Source organism: Sceloporus undulatus, chromosome 7 (genome assembly GCF_019175285.1).
Source record: "Sceloporus undulatus isolate JIND9_A2432 ecotype Alabama chromosome 7, SceUnd_v1.1, whole genome shotgun sequence".
Taxonomy (NCBI): domain Eukaryota; kingdom Metazoa; phylum Chordata; class Lepidosauria; order Squamata; family Phrynosomatidae; genus Sceloporus; species Sceloporus undulatus.
In genome coordinates, this window is record NC_056528.1 from 6691190 (window position 1) to 6706897 (window position 15708).

A 15708-nucleotide genomic window follows, 5' to 3' on the forward strand; every position below is an offset into this window, starting at 1 on the left:
GCACCACGATTCAAAAAGGACATTGAGAAACTGGAGCCATGTGTCCAGAGGAGGGCGACTAAAATGGTGAAGGGTCTGGAAACCATGAAGCCCTATGAGGAACGACTTAGGGAGCTGGGGATGTTTAGCCTGGAGAAGAGGAGGTTAAGAGGTGATATGAGAGCCCTGTTTTAGTATTTGAAGGGAGGTCATATTGAGGAGGGAGCAAGCTTGTTTTCTGCTGCTCCAGAGAACAGGACACAATGGAGCAATGGATGCAAGCTCCAGGAAAAGAGATTCCAGCTCAACATTAGGAGGAACTTTCTGACAGTAAGAGATGTTTGACAGTGGAAGATGCTGCTTTGCAGAAGGATGGAGTCTTCTCCTTTGGAGGTCCTTAAACAGAAGCTGGATGGCCATCTGATGGGGATGCTTTGATTGTGAGTTCCTGCATGGCAGAATGGGGTTGGTCTGGATGGCCCTTTTTGGGGTCTCTTCCAACTCTATGATTCTACGCTGCTCCACCTTCCTCCCTTCCCTCCCACCACAAATTATAATGATGGGCACTTGGTAGTTGGCACTTGCATTTTACAGCTTTCCAATTTGTCCAACCCCAGCTCAATGGGAGGGATCTCAAAGTCAATGGGGTATGCTTCAAAGCCTTTTTGAAAGCAACCCAGAGCCTCTCTTGGTCTCATTTTTCTTGGCGGCTCACCAGCCGCTGCAATTAGCTTATAATGTGAAAAGCAAGCTGGTGACGGCGTATCCCAAAAATCCAGGGCCTCCTTTGAATACGTTTTCCCCTGCCACTCCGTACATGCCCCCCACCCATTATTTTTGTGCTTTTGCAACTCAGATAAAAGCGCCCTGTGTTGTTGTTGTTTGGGTTTTCTTTCCCTCCCTTCTCTTCTTGTTCTCCATCTTCTTCAAAAGGAGAGGAAACTTGGCAAGTCGAAACGCTTTAAAGAGGAGGAAGGAATCCATCTGGCTGTTTAAGAAGAAAAAGTTAAAGGGGGGGAATGAATGAAAGAAGTTCTGATTATGAAATTAATAATGGCTTCCAAGGGAGCGAATCTATTAGCAATTCTGAGATTGACGGCTGCGATAATGAAAGAAGAATGGTACTCTTTGATAAGAGGGAAAGAGGGCTGGCTCTCTGCTCTGCAAACAGGCCTCTTCCCAAGCAAATAGGTGGCGGAGAGGTACAAAGTCCTTTTAATAAGAAATATAGGCAGCTAGCAGGCTTTCATGTGCATCTTTTTGAACTCTGCCATTGGCTCCGTGTGTGCATTGCTCATCTGCGTCATCCGGTGCGCTTTGCTCTCTGGGGATGTTATGAAGTGGGAGAAGGCATCGGCCCCTCCAACATTGTCACAGATGAAAACCAAGGCATGTCACGCCTGAGCAACATCAGAGTTGTGGCCAGAATAGAAAACAGTCTGGACAAACACGCAACTTATGAGAGGCTGCAACGGTTTGCTTTTGCCTGAGCCTGCTGGAAAGGCATGCTTCCACCCCTCTCTTCTTCTCCTTTTTTGCTGACACCAAATTAGGAGTAGTTAATACTCCAGAGGACAAGATCAAAGTTCAAAATGACCTGAATAAAGTGGAAAGCTGAGCCAAAGCTAACAAAATGAAATTCAACACGGAGAAATGTAAGGTACTGCACTTAGGGCATTAAAATGAAATGCACAGATATAGGATGGGGGACACCTGGCTGAACGAGAGACTTATACATGTGAAAGGGATCTAGGAGTCCAAGTAGACCACAAGTTGAACATGAGTCAACAGTGTGATGCGGCAGCTAAAAAGGCCAATGCAATTTTAGGCTGCATCAATAAAAGTATAGTGTCTAGATCAAGAGAAGTAATAGTGCCACTCTATTCTGCTTTGGTCAGGCCCCAGGAATATTGTGTCCAGTTCTGGGCAACACCAATTTAAAAAGGACATTGAGGACTGAGCCATGTGTCCAAAGGAGGCGACTAAAAATGGTGAAGCGTCTTGCTCCTATGACAGTGATGTCCAAACTCTGGCTCTCCAGGTGTTTTGGACTTCAGCTCCCAGAATCTCAAACCATTGGCCAAGGTGGCTGAGGCTTCTGGGAGCTGAAGTCCAAAACAACTGGAGGACCAGAGTTTGGACATTGCTGCCCTATGAGGAATGGCTTAGGGAGCTGGGGATGTTTAGCCTGGAGAAGAGATAGTTAAGAGGTGATATGATAGACCTGTTTAAATACTTGAAGGAATGTCATATTGAGGAGGGAGCAAGATTGTTTTTTGCTGCTCCAGAGAACAGGATCTGGAGCAATGAATGCAAGCTCCAGGAAAAGAGATTCCAGCACAACATTAGGAAGAACCTAACAGTAAGGGCTGTTCAACAGTGGAAGACACTCCATTGGGGTATGATGGAGTCTCCTTCTTTGGATGTCTTTAAACAGAGGCTGGATGGCCATCTGATGTGGATGCTTTGATTGAGAGTTCCTGCATGGTGGAATGGGGTTGGACTGGATGGCCTTTCTTGGGGTCTCTTCCAACTCTAGGATTTTCTGATTCTATGAACTATGATCATGGTGCTCCATCATTGGAGTAACATCTGTTGGTGTTGTAGCTTGGCCAATGTTCTTAACTACTTTTTATTTTTAAAAGCCTTAAAATAATGGGAGAACGGCCAGCCAACCTGCTGCTCCACAACCGCTTCCACAAAATAATATTTTGGAAATACTGAATAAACACTTTATTGGCACAGCAAAAGCTTTAAATTAATGTTTGGCACACATCCTTGTTTACTTGGTGCCAATATGGAAATGTTGACAAGGATGTTTTCTTCCTTATTATCCCCAAAATTAACATGCTGCAGCTAACGTTGTTACTTGTGCCATATTCCAGCCAAGCTCTGGTCCTGTTTTTAATGTCTAGAGTCTTGTTTTTAATGTCTAATGTTGCACAAAATGGCCTTCCTCCTCTATGTAGTTGCAAAGCTCAGTCTAGGTGCAAGTTAGTATTCCACTCACTTCCCTTTTCTTGTGTTTCCAGGCTATCGACACGTCTACCTGGAGGGCATGGAGGAGGCGTCCATCTTCGTTCACGTAGCCGTCAATGACATATGCGGTAAGGTGAGTAACTATGGGACCTGAGATGTGAAGATGTGTTCCTTCCATTGGGGAGCGTTTGGTAAGAGGATGACTTGAGATTGCCTTCTTTGAGGTCTTTTTAGGTGACAAGAGAACTCTTTGCAATCGCAATGATCTGTGCATTTGTATGGGTAGCAATGGCAGAATGCTTTCACTCAGGGTTGAGATCCTCCATCCGAAGTCATACCTCCAGAAGACATCTATGCTACTTCTTGTAATGAAGCCCTCAAACCCACATTTGGAGTGGAGCAGCCCTCCTCCATCCTATATAGTCAGGGTAACCAGGACCACATTCCCACTTACAGATGAATCGGTGTGTGATCCAAATCAATGGAACGATTCGACATCGGCGCATAGTTCCCACTACATTTGCCCCGATTGCATTTTCTGGCATCAAAATAACCCACTTGTGGTTTGCATTTATGAATGAATCGATTCAAAATGATTCAGTTCCAGCCGGCCGAAGGGTAAATTTGAACCAATTCCGATCCGCTTGTGGTTCACACTTGTGTTGAATCGATTCAATGCAGAAAAAATCGTCGTCAAAAAGACGTGGGTTAAATGGGTCTGGTGCATGGCCTCCCCCTCACCGAATCGCTTCGGCAAATTGATTTAAGTGGGAACCAGAATCGTTTGAACCGGTTCAAATCGAATTGCGATCCGGTTTAAAAGGTAGTGGAAATGAGCCCTTAGATGTCATAACCAATAGGAGGACAAGGCACCGCAAAACGTGGGACAATCAAGACGAATGTAGGGCATTGCCAAATAATAGCTAAAAAGACTAATATATACATATGCGTGCATTCCTTTCGTATGTTTGTTTTTTTGCCAGCGGGAAACCATGCGGTTTATGTGCTGCGGCTTCCTGCCGGCGGAAAAGGAGGTGCCCGCCAATATTTCTCTCTGCTCACACAGGAATGGCCATCTGGGGCATGGGCACCACCTGAAAAGTTAGGTTTTGAAAAAGCAGATGTTGTTTCGTGATGAGTTCCAACACGAGTCTGACTTCCACAACGACCAAAAATATGGGTTGTATTGGACTTATGCTATCATAGCATGAACAGAATGGCAGCGGAGATGTTTATTCTCAATGCTTCTTGTACTGTTTGGGCGTCTCTGCCCTTGGCTGGGTGCCGAATGGGCACCAAAGCTACGTCAGAGAAAATAATGTGTGGCAAATAGTTCATTCTTTGCAGTTGGGTATATGTGGCTATATCTCCAAGATGGAGAGCCTAATGCCAGCTTTCTTTGAGGGATTAGTGAACATACTCTCGGTCTTTCCCACTTTCCATTGGTCCTGTGCCTAGTGAATAAAGTACATTTGGCTTTGTGGCATATAGGAGAAGCAGTGATGGTGGGGGAACTAAGAAGAAGTAATGAGACATTAAAGCAAGAGCACTGAAGAGGAGTTAATGTGCCAGCCTGCGCATAGAAATACAGAATTCAATTAGCGGAGCCTATGAATGCAAACAGTTCTGAGAGCCCCGATTAGCAACCTTAAGCGGTAGTTAATGTCTCTGCAAATAATACAGAAATGTATTACTTCCTAAATATCCCACGTATCCGTGCAAAGTATAAATATGTGACCTCTTTGTGGGTACATAGACACAGGATTATGTACAGAAGCTGTCCATATGGACGTAATTGGAAACAAGGGAATGAATAGGAACCGGAACAGCCAGGATGGAAAAGCAGGGCTTGTCATTTCAGCGAGCCGCTAAAGGTCTATGAGAATTTTTGCGGCGGAGGAACACACAAAACCTGTGCGGCCTTTGAAAGCGTTCCAGGAAATACTAGAATTTGGGATTACCCAAAGAAATTGGCAAGTATGACGAAGGCAGGAAAAAAGGGAGCATTATTTCAAGGGCTGTTAATTAGTCTTTGGGATTTGTTGCTAGAGTAGTAGCAAGGATCGTTGGGTCAGATGGCTTTGAAAAAGGAATTGGAGCAATTCATGGGGTTGCATATCTCCCTTCCCTTCCCTTCCCTTCCCTTCCCTTCCCTTCCTTCCTTCCTTCCTTCCTTCCTTCCTTCCTTCCGGGTCCAAGAAAAATACCTCTCAAACTATAATCCACAGTCAGGCAATATATTTTATTAAGACCAACTAGAATTCCAGGCCGAATCCTGAAAAAAGGACAAACCATCTTCCATAGGCAAGACCTTCCTTAAGCAGCCCTTCTCTGCATTAACCAGCAACACATTGACTTCAATGGCACAAAAGAATGCAAAGTTAAAGCCCAGCTCAAGCAAGTTAATCTCAGCTAAGCAGTACTCTGGTCACATATGCTCCAACATTTCATGGATGAAAACCAGGACTCGTGTTCCAATGATTGTAGTAATTTAATTCTATTTTAATATAGTATGATTGTATGTTTTTAACTGTATGGTGTTTTTTAGTGTCGTAAGGTGCCCTGAGTCCCAGCCCTGGGAGAAGGGTTGGTATATAAGTAAATATAATAATAAATATAATAATAGCCAGAGCTCAGAGTGTAGTCAAGGTGGCAAAAAGTATTCATGAGGATGGAGACACACGCGAAGAGAGGCTGCAGCAGTTTACTTTTGCCTGACCCTCCTGTAAAGGCCAGATTCTACCCATCTTCTGCCTCATCCATTCAGTTAATTGGGAACAAAATGTTATTTAAGCTGTCAGCCTAGAATCATAGAATCCTAGAGTTGGAAGAGACCACTAGGGCCATCCAGTCCAGCCCCATTCTGCCATGCAGGAACTCTCAATTAAAGCATCCCCAATGTCAGATGGCCATCCAGCCTCTGTTTAAAGACTTCCAAGGAAGGAGACTCCACTACACTCTGAAGGAGTGTGCTCCATTGTCAAACATTTCTTACTGTTAAGAAGTTCCTCCTAATGTTGAGGTGGAATTTCTTTTTCAATAGCTTCCATCCATTACTCCATTGTGTCCTATTCTCTGGAGCAGCAGAAAATAAGCTTGCTCCCTCCTCAATGTGACATCCCTTCATATATTTAAACAGGGCTATCATATCACCTCTTAACCTTCTCTTCTCCAGGCTAAACATCCCCAGCTCCCTGAGTCGTTCCCCATAGGGCAAGGTTTCCAGACCCTTCATCATTTTAGTCCTTTGGACACGCTCCAGTTTCTCAATGTCCTTTTTGAATTGTGGTGCCCAGAACTGGACACAATATTCCAGGTGAGGCCTGACCAAAGCAGAATGCAGTGGCACTATTACTTCCCTTGATCTAGGCACTATACTTTTATTGATGCAGCCTAAAATCACATTGGCCTTTTTAGCTGCTGCATTGCACTGTTGACTCATGTTCGATTTGTGGTCTACCTGGACTCCCAGATCCTTTTCACATATATAAGTCTCATTCAGCCAGGTGTCCCCCATCCTAGATCTATGCATGTCATATTTCAACCCTAAGTGCAGTATCTTACATTTCTCCGTGATGAATTACACTTTGTTAGCTTTGGTCCAGCTTTGTAGTCTATTGCCCCAATTCTGTTGAGAATTATAGCAAACATCCTCCCCTCTCCCCACAGTTAGCAAAAAGGGGCCTGGGACCGACACATATCCCACTGTAATGCACATGGGTTAAAACCCAGCCTTTTGGTTTGGGAGCCATCCCCCTCTATCAACACTGTCCTCCATGTGCATCCATACCTGTTTGCACATAGCTCAAAGGTTGCGCTTTGAGCTTTGGGGGTAATTAGTGAAAAACCAGGCAGGACATCATTGATGCAGAAAGGCACACACTGCACACACATGCATCTATATCTCCTCTCCAAAATAAAGCCTTCTCACCCGCCCTGCTGTTGTTGCACAGCCCTAATTAAAGGCAAGGAAATGTGTCAGGCGATTGTAATGAGGGCAGGAAAAAACACACTGAAAGGAACAAGCAAGCTTCTGTCTGGGTTCAAAGCAGTCCAGGAGAAACCGGGGAGCATCCGGCTCCAGATGCTCTGGATCCTGAAGGCAAGAGGGAAGAAGTGGAGCGTTGCGTGGCAACGTGGGCCGCAAAGCCAGGCATGTGCCATCTTCGGAACAAGGGAAGCCAGGAGGGGAAAAGTTACCTACTTTAAGCTAACATTACCCTTGATTTCTCTCCTCTTGCGCCCTACTCCCCCGTGGTATTTTTCCGCTTCCATGAACTTCTGTGCAATTCAGAAGTCAAACAGAGCAAAACTTTGCTCACTTTGCTTCATGCCAACTTCATCCTACACATAACACTTTATTTCCCTGTTTGCGTGGTGCTAAGGCAGAGTTATATTTGCCCTCAGCAATTATTATTGCTATTGTTATTATTATTATTATTATTATTATTATTATTATTATTATTAATACACTGAATCTCCAATGAGATCGAGGTGGCTTACAACAGCATTAAAAAGCATTAAAATACATTAAAATGCAATACCTCACGAATCCACCCATCCTCTTGGTTTTATAGGCTTTCATTATCAATGATTTGAATGAAAGAATAGAGGGCCTGCTTATCGAATTTGCAGATGGTACCAAACTAGGAGGAGTAGCTAATACCCCAGAGGATAGGATCCAAATTCAAAATGACCTGAATAGAGTAGAAAGCTGGGCCAAAGCTAACAAAATGAAATTCAAGATAGAAAAATGTAAGGTACTGCACTTAGGGAGGAAAAATGAAATGCATAGATCTAGGATGAGGGACACCTGGCTTAAGGAGACTATATGCGAAAGGGATCTGGGAGTCCAAGCAGACCACAATTTGAACATGAGTCAACAGTGTGATGCGATGGCTAAAAAGGCCAATGTGATTCTAGGCTGCATCAATAGAAGTATAGTCTCTAGATCAAGGGAAGTAATGGTGTCACTCTACTGTGGCACCATTACTTTCTGGGCACCACAATTAAAAAAAGATGTTGTGAAGCTGAAGTGTGTCCAAAGGAGGGCGACTAAAATGGTGAAGGGTCTGGAAACCATACTCTATGAGGAGCAACTTAGGGAGCTGGGGATGTTTAGCCTGCAGAAGAGAAGGTTAAAAGGTGACATGAGAGCCATATTTGAAGGGATGTCGAGGATGGAGCAAGCTTGTTTTCTGCTGCTCCAGAGAACAGGACACTTCACAATGGATGCAAGCCACAGAAAAAGAGAACATTAGGAGGAACTTCCTGACAGTAAGAGCTGTTCGACAGTGGAAGATGCTTCCTTGGAGAATGGTGGAGTCTCCTTCCTTAAAGGTCTTTAAACAGAGGCTGGATGGCCATCTGTTGGGGATGCTTTGATCATGAGTTCCTGCATGGCAGAATGGGGTTGGACTGGATGGTCCTTAGGGTCTCTTCTATGACTGTATATGTGTTCTTCCTTGCTAATAAATGCTGCCAATCTCCACCATGCTCTCATGTTGCTTGGGCCGCATGTGTCCCAGTTTTCATCTGCGAAGCTTTGGAGGCTATGCACTCAGGTTTTACTTCTGCCTATACATCTGCACACACCGCTTCACACTTACATATCTGTCGTTTGCAGACCATTTTCTGCAAACATGAGGGAGATGGGCTGGACAGGGTTGACAGTGCTTTGCTGAAGGAGCCCATCGTGCGTCTCGGCACAAGGCAGATTCCTGGGCAATTTCCTTCCAATAATAATACCTCCTTTGATCTGGTGCCCATGTAACGCCTGCTCTCTTTGATTTATCGCTTTCCACCTCCCTTGCTCTCTGACGGATAGTTTTAATTTGCGGCTGACTGACACCTCTCTCTAAGCCCTGGCAGAGTAATTTGGGGGCTTTTTGGATTCCCATTTGAACTCTGCCTCAACCTGTCAATCTCTTCCTAAGAGCATCACACAAGGCCCTGGTTGTATCTGCTGAACTCATCCATGGGTTCCCCCAACCTGCCCTGCTCCGTTTCCAATTTCCCAAGCTGATTTGTTTTTTGATTGCTTTATATCATGGCTTCATGTTCTCCGAATCTATTACTTCCCCCTTGTTGCTTCTCATTACCATTACTGCCTTGGTTTTGGTTGAAATCAATATGCCAATTAATGCCTCTCATCTCGCAACAGAAAAGAGATCCCCTTTTTGTGTGCAACGAAGTCATAAGTGGGTCCCACACCATGCTAAACAGAATGTGGCATGTGAAGTCGAAGGCTTTCATGGCCAGCGTCCATAGTTTTTTGGGCTCTGTGGCCATGTTCTAGAAGAGTTTGTTCCTGACGTTTTACCAGCATCTGTGGCTGGCCTCTTCATCTTTCTCTGAAGATGCCAGCCACAGATACTGGCAAAACGTAAAGAAATATACTCTTCTAGTACATGTCCACATAGCCCCCCAAACCCACAAAAAACTAAGAATGTGACATGTTAGAAGAGATGGCCATTCTCCTTGGAAAAAGTAGTTCTTCAAATGCAAATGTATGATCTGATTCGCATGTCTTTAGTTCTAGGGAAGCTTCAGGGCCCTTTCAAATGCTGCAGTTATGGTGCCATGATAACTGTGGTTGCATCCTATGAGATTTGTAGTCTGTTGAGTTCTAGAGTTCTCTGGGATGAGAATAATAATAATAATTAATAATAATTTGTTTTATTTATATACCGCTATTCCAAAGATCATAGCGGTGAACAGCAAGTAAGCTAATTAGCAAGTAAGAATGCTAAACCTCTCTCCCCAGATTACAGATCCTTGGTAGGCAAAATGGAACCATACCACTACAATGTGAGCGAGTATGTAGAGCGATCTTGTAGCACCTTTGAGACTAACCGAAAGGAAGAGGTTGGCAGCATGAGCTTTCCTAGGCTTAAGCCAACTTCCTCGGCTGCAGTTTCATGCTGCCAACTTTTTCCTTTGCTACAAGATCTCTCTACATACTGATTCCACAGACTTTTAACATGGCTATATCTTTAAATTCTACCAGAGTATGAAAGAGACCTTCCTTGGGTAGGACAGGGGGCCCTCCCACACAACACGATTGTAGTGCTCTGATTCCACTTTCACAACCATTGCTGGATCCTATGGAGTAATGGAGATTGTAGAGGTTTGTGGGTTTTTTGAACAAGATGGCCATGGTCTAGAAGAGTTTATTTCTGATGTTTCACCAGCATCTGTCAGCTGGCGTCTTCAGAGAAAGATGCTGGCGAAACGTCAGGAATAAACTCTTCTAGAACATGGCCACCTAGCCTGAACAAACCACAAAAATCTATGGATGCTGATCATGAAAGCTTTCGACATCACAGTGGAGATTGTAGTTTGGTGAGGCAGTAGAGCACTCTTGTTGTTGTTGTGTGCCTTCAAGTCATTTCCGACTTATGGCAATCCTAAGGCTAACCTGAGAGCCAGGGTGGAGCAGTGGTTGGAGTGTTGGATTGTGACTATGGAGACTATTCACAGCTTGACCACGAAACCCACTGAATTACTTTGGGCAAATCACAGGCTCTCAGCCTCAGCTGAACAAATTTTGCCAAGAAACCCCCATGATAGGATTGCCTTAGGGTCACCATCAGTCGAGAATGACTTGAAGGCACACAACAATAACAACAAGGCAACAGGATTTTCTGGGCAAGTTTCTTCAGAGGTGGCTTTCCGTTGCCATCCTCTGAGGCTATTCTAGAAACAACCATGGTCAGTCAAGGACCATATCTCCAGGGTTTGGCTGGACCTCTTACTCAGTTTCAGTACTGCTGATGCTGCTACTGCCATAGTCTTGCACAATGATTCCCAATCTCTGGTCTTCCAGGTGTTTTGGGTTTCAGCTCCCAGTATCCCAGACCATTGGCTGTGATGGGCGAAGTCCAAAACACCTGGAGGACCAGAGTTTGGAAATCACTGATCTAGCAGTTGTCATTGGGTTGATCTTTCTAGGAGGCTGAGACTCAAATGTTGGTGCTAGGGAATGTTATTGCCTTGGCCACCAATCTTTGGCTTGCCTTGGGACTTGTGGTCTCTTCCAACGCTATCTGTGACTTGTCCCCATTGTCTTCCATATGAAATTCTTGCAAGAGATCATATGGAAAGGGAAGGAGAATTTCATTTTGGGGGACAGAATTCTTATTTGGGGGTCAATGGCCCCCATCCTGCCCCTGGGCTTTGGAGCTTCATGGGACTCAGAGGTTGCACTTTGCCCATCCTTGCTCTAGAAATGTCACCCTCCACGGACCCGCTTTTCCACTGGGTCCTCCTTCTCCAACCATCCTTGAGCATTGGGGACAATCCATCCTTTTAAATGGCCACAAATGTGGTGCCAATCCATTAATTAAGGTGGCACCATTAAACCTGCAGCTAGGTCAGCCAGCTAGGCCAGGCTCTGAACAAAGCACCAGAAAAGATTTAATGCCCAGAAGGAGAATTAATGGTGGACCCTTCTGAAGCTTCTCAAGGCTTCCAGGTGCTAGTGCCAGCCTACTGGAAGATTTGCAGTTTCTAGGGGAGACTTAGCTAATCTTGCATCTTCTGCTTGCTACAAAAACATCTTCAAAAACTACACAACAGAGTGAAAATCTTGCCTCGGTCTTTGTGTTATGTGTGGAGGCTTTGTGGGGTCTACTAGAAGGTTTTGTGTGTTCCTTGTCAAACTTTGTCTCCTTAATGCAGCTGTGCTAAATATATGTGTGTGTATTTCTACATACTGGAACCAAAGCCAGCTCAGTTCCACACAATGTGGAGCAGCATTCTGCTATCTGTATAACTCATGCTAATCGATTCAGACTGAACAATGTCTCTTGTTCTTCATAACAAAGGCCTGTTACAGACTGCCAAAATAAAGCTGCTTTGGGTCTCTTTAGAGGTATGCTGTTTAAATGACGCATGGGTCCTAAGAGTCCAGAGATTGCGCCAAAGCCACACTCCATTCCTAAGCACCAGAGTGCAGCTTTGGTGCAGCTTCCGGATTCTTAGGATGCATGCATCATTTAAACAGCATACCTCCAAAGAGACCCAAAGCAGCTTTATTTTGGCAGTCTGTAACAGGCCAAAGTCTCTATTTTTACTGTCTCATGCTCTTGTTTTGTTCTCCTCTTAGTTTCTTGCCCTGTTTTGGTTCTGTTGGTCAGAGAAGAAAGGCATGAGAAATTAAGCAATTCCTTGGGTTTCTGAGATGCACATTGGCGCCTTTGCTATCCATTGGGGTTTAGTTCCAGGAACCCCGGTGGATACCAAAATCAATGGATAACTGAGTCCTGATATATGCAATGAGGTAGTAAAATGGTGTCCCTTCTATCAAATGGCAACATCAACGTTTGCTTTTTGAAACGTTTGGAGAGGGGGAAAATACAGAGCTCTGGCGGTGCAACGGTTAAATGCCAACATTGCAGCCACAAGGTTGTGAGTTTGATCCCAGGGCTCCAAGGTTGACTCAGCCTTTGTAGGTCAGTAAAATGAGTACCCAACTTGTTGGAGGCGACTGAGTTACAGATTGTAAACCATTTACAGCAACCTGTGGGGACCCTTTTGGGGGTCGATCAACCCTTTCACAAGGGTCACCTAACACATATTTCCGATGGTCTTAGGAACCGAGACAAAAACAATTGTATGGCTGCGGGTCACCACAACACGAGGAACTGTATTAAAGGGTTGTGGCATTAGGAAGGTTGAGAACCACTGCTTTAGAGAGTGCTTAGTTCACTATGAAGCAGTATAGAAATGTAAGTGCTATTGCAATTTTCAAGCTGAGGATGAGTGCAGGATCCATGGATGCAGAATCTGTGGATGCTCAGGACCCACTACAGTTTTAAAAATGCTGTAATACTCAGAAAGTGAATGCCCCAACATTTTGCCTCCGGGGAAATCGTGGCATGCATACGTAATGTTTGGAGTTGTCTTTTGCAGTTGTCTAAACTGTTTCCACGCTGTGCCAGCTCACGTTGGCCTCCTCCCTTTCTTCTCTCTCTTTCTCTCTTTCTCTCGTTCTCTCTTTTGTAGTTTATTTGTGTTCTTTTTGTGTTGATATTTCTCATATGTGCTTTCTCTCCTGTCCCTTTCCCCCCCTTCCCAGGTGTCGCCTTATATAAGCTCTTGCAGATTCTCCTTGGCTTGTTGTTCTCTGTCTCACTTTCTGCCTTTCACTTTCTGTCTGTTTGTGATTTCAGTGGACTTCTCTGTGTCAAAAAAAGTCTCCTTTTAGAAGCAGAGCAAATTTAGACGCCTTGAAGGTACCCCTTCCCTCCTCCCGACCCAGGAAGGTGTAGTGCGCTCCCAGCGGCACACTTGCATGCTTCTCTAACTATAATGTCATGAACATTTGGTGTCTTTTTTTTTCCTTTTCCTTTTTTTGGTCCTCCTTGAATTTTTCCAACTCAAACAAAATAAAAACCCACTCATAACATGGATTGTGGCATTTTCTGGAATGTTTGCCAGGCCATTGAACAACCAGAGTGCTCTGCATTTATGAAGTCGATCCAGGATCCAGCTCTCCCTCTTTCCTTCCCCGCCTTTAAACCAACTGAATCAATAAATTCTCCATTGCCCTCTTTTGCCCCCTTTCCCCCATTTCTTCCCTTATCTACTTTCTCTAATCTCATGTCTAACATTGCCAACCAATTCTGATGCTTTTTCACGCCGTCGACTAATTCTGGAGAGGAAATTTGGCTTTCTCTCCGACTTGAAGCCATTTCCTTCCACCTAATATATGCTGCACTTTGAACACACCTTGAGATGGATAAAGTGAAATTATTCCCGACTTGCCATTTAGAAAACCCGAGTTTATACTATTGTGGTTATGTTTTGCTTTCGGATGGTTTGCGTTCTCTTTTTGTTTTTGCAAACTGCTGGGAGCGAATATGCTGGATCTTCTTCTTAAATGACTTTCTTTTTTTGCACTGGATTTGGGACCTTGAATCACTTGAATCCTGATTCAAGCGGCACTAGCTAGTCTCACTGGGTTGCATCAACTGATCTGGATGGACTGGATGAACTGGGGGAGTCGTCACTGCCTATCACTCCAATCCCATCACTGGAAATCTTTCTGTCGGGGGGGATTCTCCCACCCCATGCCACCCCATTCTTTGTGTCTTTGTGTATGGAGATTTTCAGATTGCCCCCTCAATTTTGCAAGTATCTCTTCTTTGCTTTAAACACTTGAGCACAGGATCTGATTGCTGTTTTGATATTCTTTATCTGCACTTGACAATCTGACTCAATTTACTGCGAAGCTGAAGGCTTTCATGGTCAGCATCCATTGTGGGTTTTTTTGGTCTAGTTCTAGAAGGGTTTGTTGCTGACGTTTCTCCAGCATCTGCGGCTGGCATCTTCAGAGAATGCTGGCATGGAAGAGAGTGGGGGATATATATATATATATATATATATATATACACACACACACACACACACACACACACACACACACACACACACCGTATCGTTTCTAATTTCGTAACCCGAAAAACCTTCGTAACCCGAATTGCCATAGGCGCTAATGGGGAAAAAAGCCGCGGCTCTGCCGCGGCTCCATTTAAACAGCGCCGGCGTTTTTTCGTAACCCGAAAAAACGTTCGTAACCCGAAACAATAAATCCCTATGGGATTTTTTCGTATCCCGAAAAATTCGTAAGCTGGGTAATTCGTATCCCGAGGTACCACTGTATACACACACACACACACACACACACACACACACACACTGTAGGTTGGGAAGAAAGGATTTCCATATTAATCTGTGTATTGTTCTGTTGTTGGATGGCAATGGACACCCTGTAGACCTTGTTATTCAACAACAAAACAGTACACGGATTAACATGGAAACCGCTTCTTCCCAACCAAGAGGATATATACCCCAACTCACTTCCATGCCAGTATTCTCTGAAGATCCATTGCTTCCATTCATTCAGCCTTGGACTGCAATCCTGTATGATTCTGAGATCAGTGGGACTTGCTTTTGCATGGACAGATTTAGGACTCTAGTGTTAAAATGCATCAACCATGCCTAAATCTTGCCCGTCCTTTAGAAGTGGCATCTCTGCCCAGGCTGTCATGACGTGGGGCCAAAAGGGCATGTCCCGCACATGCCACATGCCATTCTACCCATGAGTAGAATAGCTTGCAGCAGAGAGAGAGGTTCTCTCAGCCAGGTGTCACCCCTCTTTTGAGGTGTCACCCAGTACAGTCTGAACCCCCCCCGAACCCCGCTAGTGACCCCACTGCTTCAAAGCCAGCTGTGATCCTCTGCCTTTCTGTGGCAACCCTTTTTGGGTGGGTCAGTCATCTTGTTCATTTAAAGTAGCTCTTCTGCCATTCAAATCAAATTATCGAAAGGGATAATTTATATTTATATTAAACTGTGCCCCTATGCAAGGAGGAAACAGGAAATTCTAATAAGATCCCCTTAAAATTAAAGTCTGTAGTTTTGACTATACAGGATAGTCGTACAGCAAAATCGTAGACAAGGAACATTAACCATAATACTTGCCAGCCATCAGAGCTTGAAAAATCTTTTGGGACTACAGTTCCCAGGATCCCCTAGCTACCAGTCACCAGAAATAAAAGAAATGGGACTTAATTTTCTCAGGCCGCATCTGCACTGTAGAAATAATGCAGTTTGGCACCACTATAACCGCCATGGCTCAATGCTATGGGATCCTAGGATGTGTCGTTTTGTGAGATGTTTAGCCTCGACTCTGAGAGATTGTTGGTGCCTCACAAAACTAGGCACCCCATGCTTCCATAGCTT

The 15708-nt window shown here is 44.5% G+C and overlaps 1 protein-coding gene across 3 annotated transcripts in view; it reads left to right on the top strand.

The window, feature by feature from the left end:
- The window catches only part of PLCH2 (phospholipase C eta 2), a 239746-nt gene that overhangs the window by 214774 nt on the left and 9264 nt on the right, over positions 1-15708 (top strand). For all 3 annotated transcript variants that reach the window (XM_042479267.1, XM_042479268.1, XM_042479269.1), the window contains exon 21: positions 3012-3091. In XM_042479267.1, the coding sequence (XP_042335201.1) occupies positions 3012-3091 (80 nt within the window). The remainder of the gene's footprint in view (positions 1-3011; positions 3092-15708) is intronic.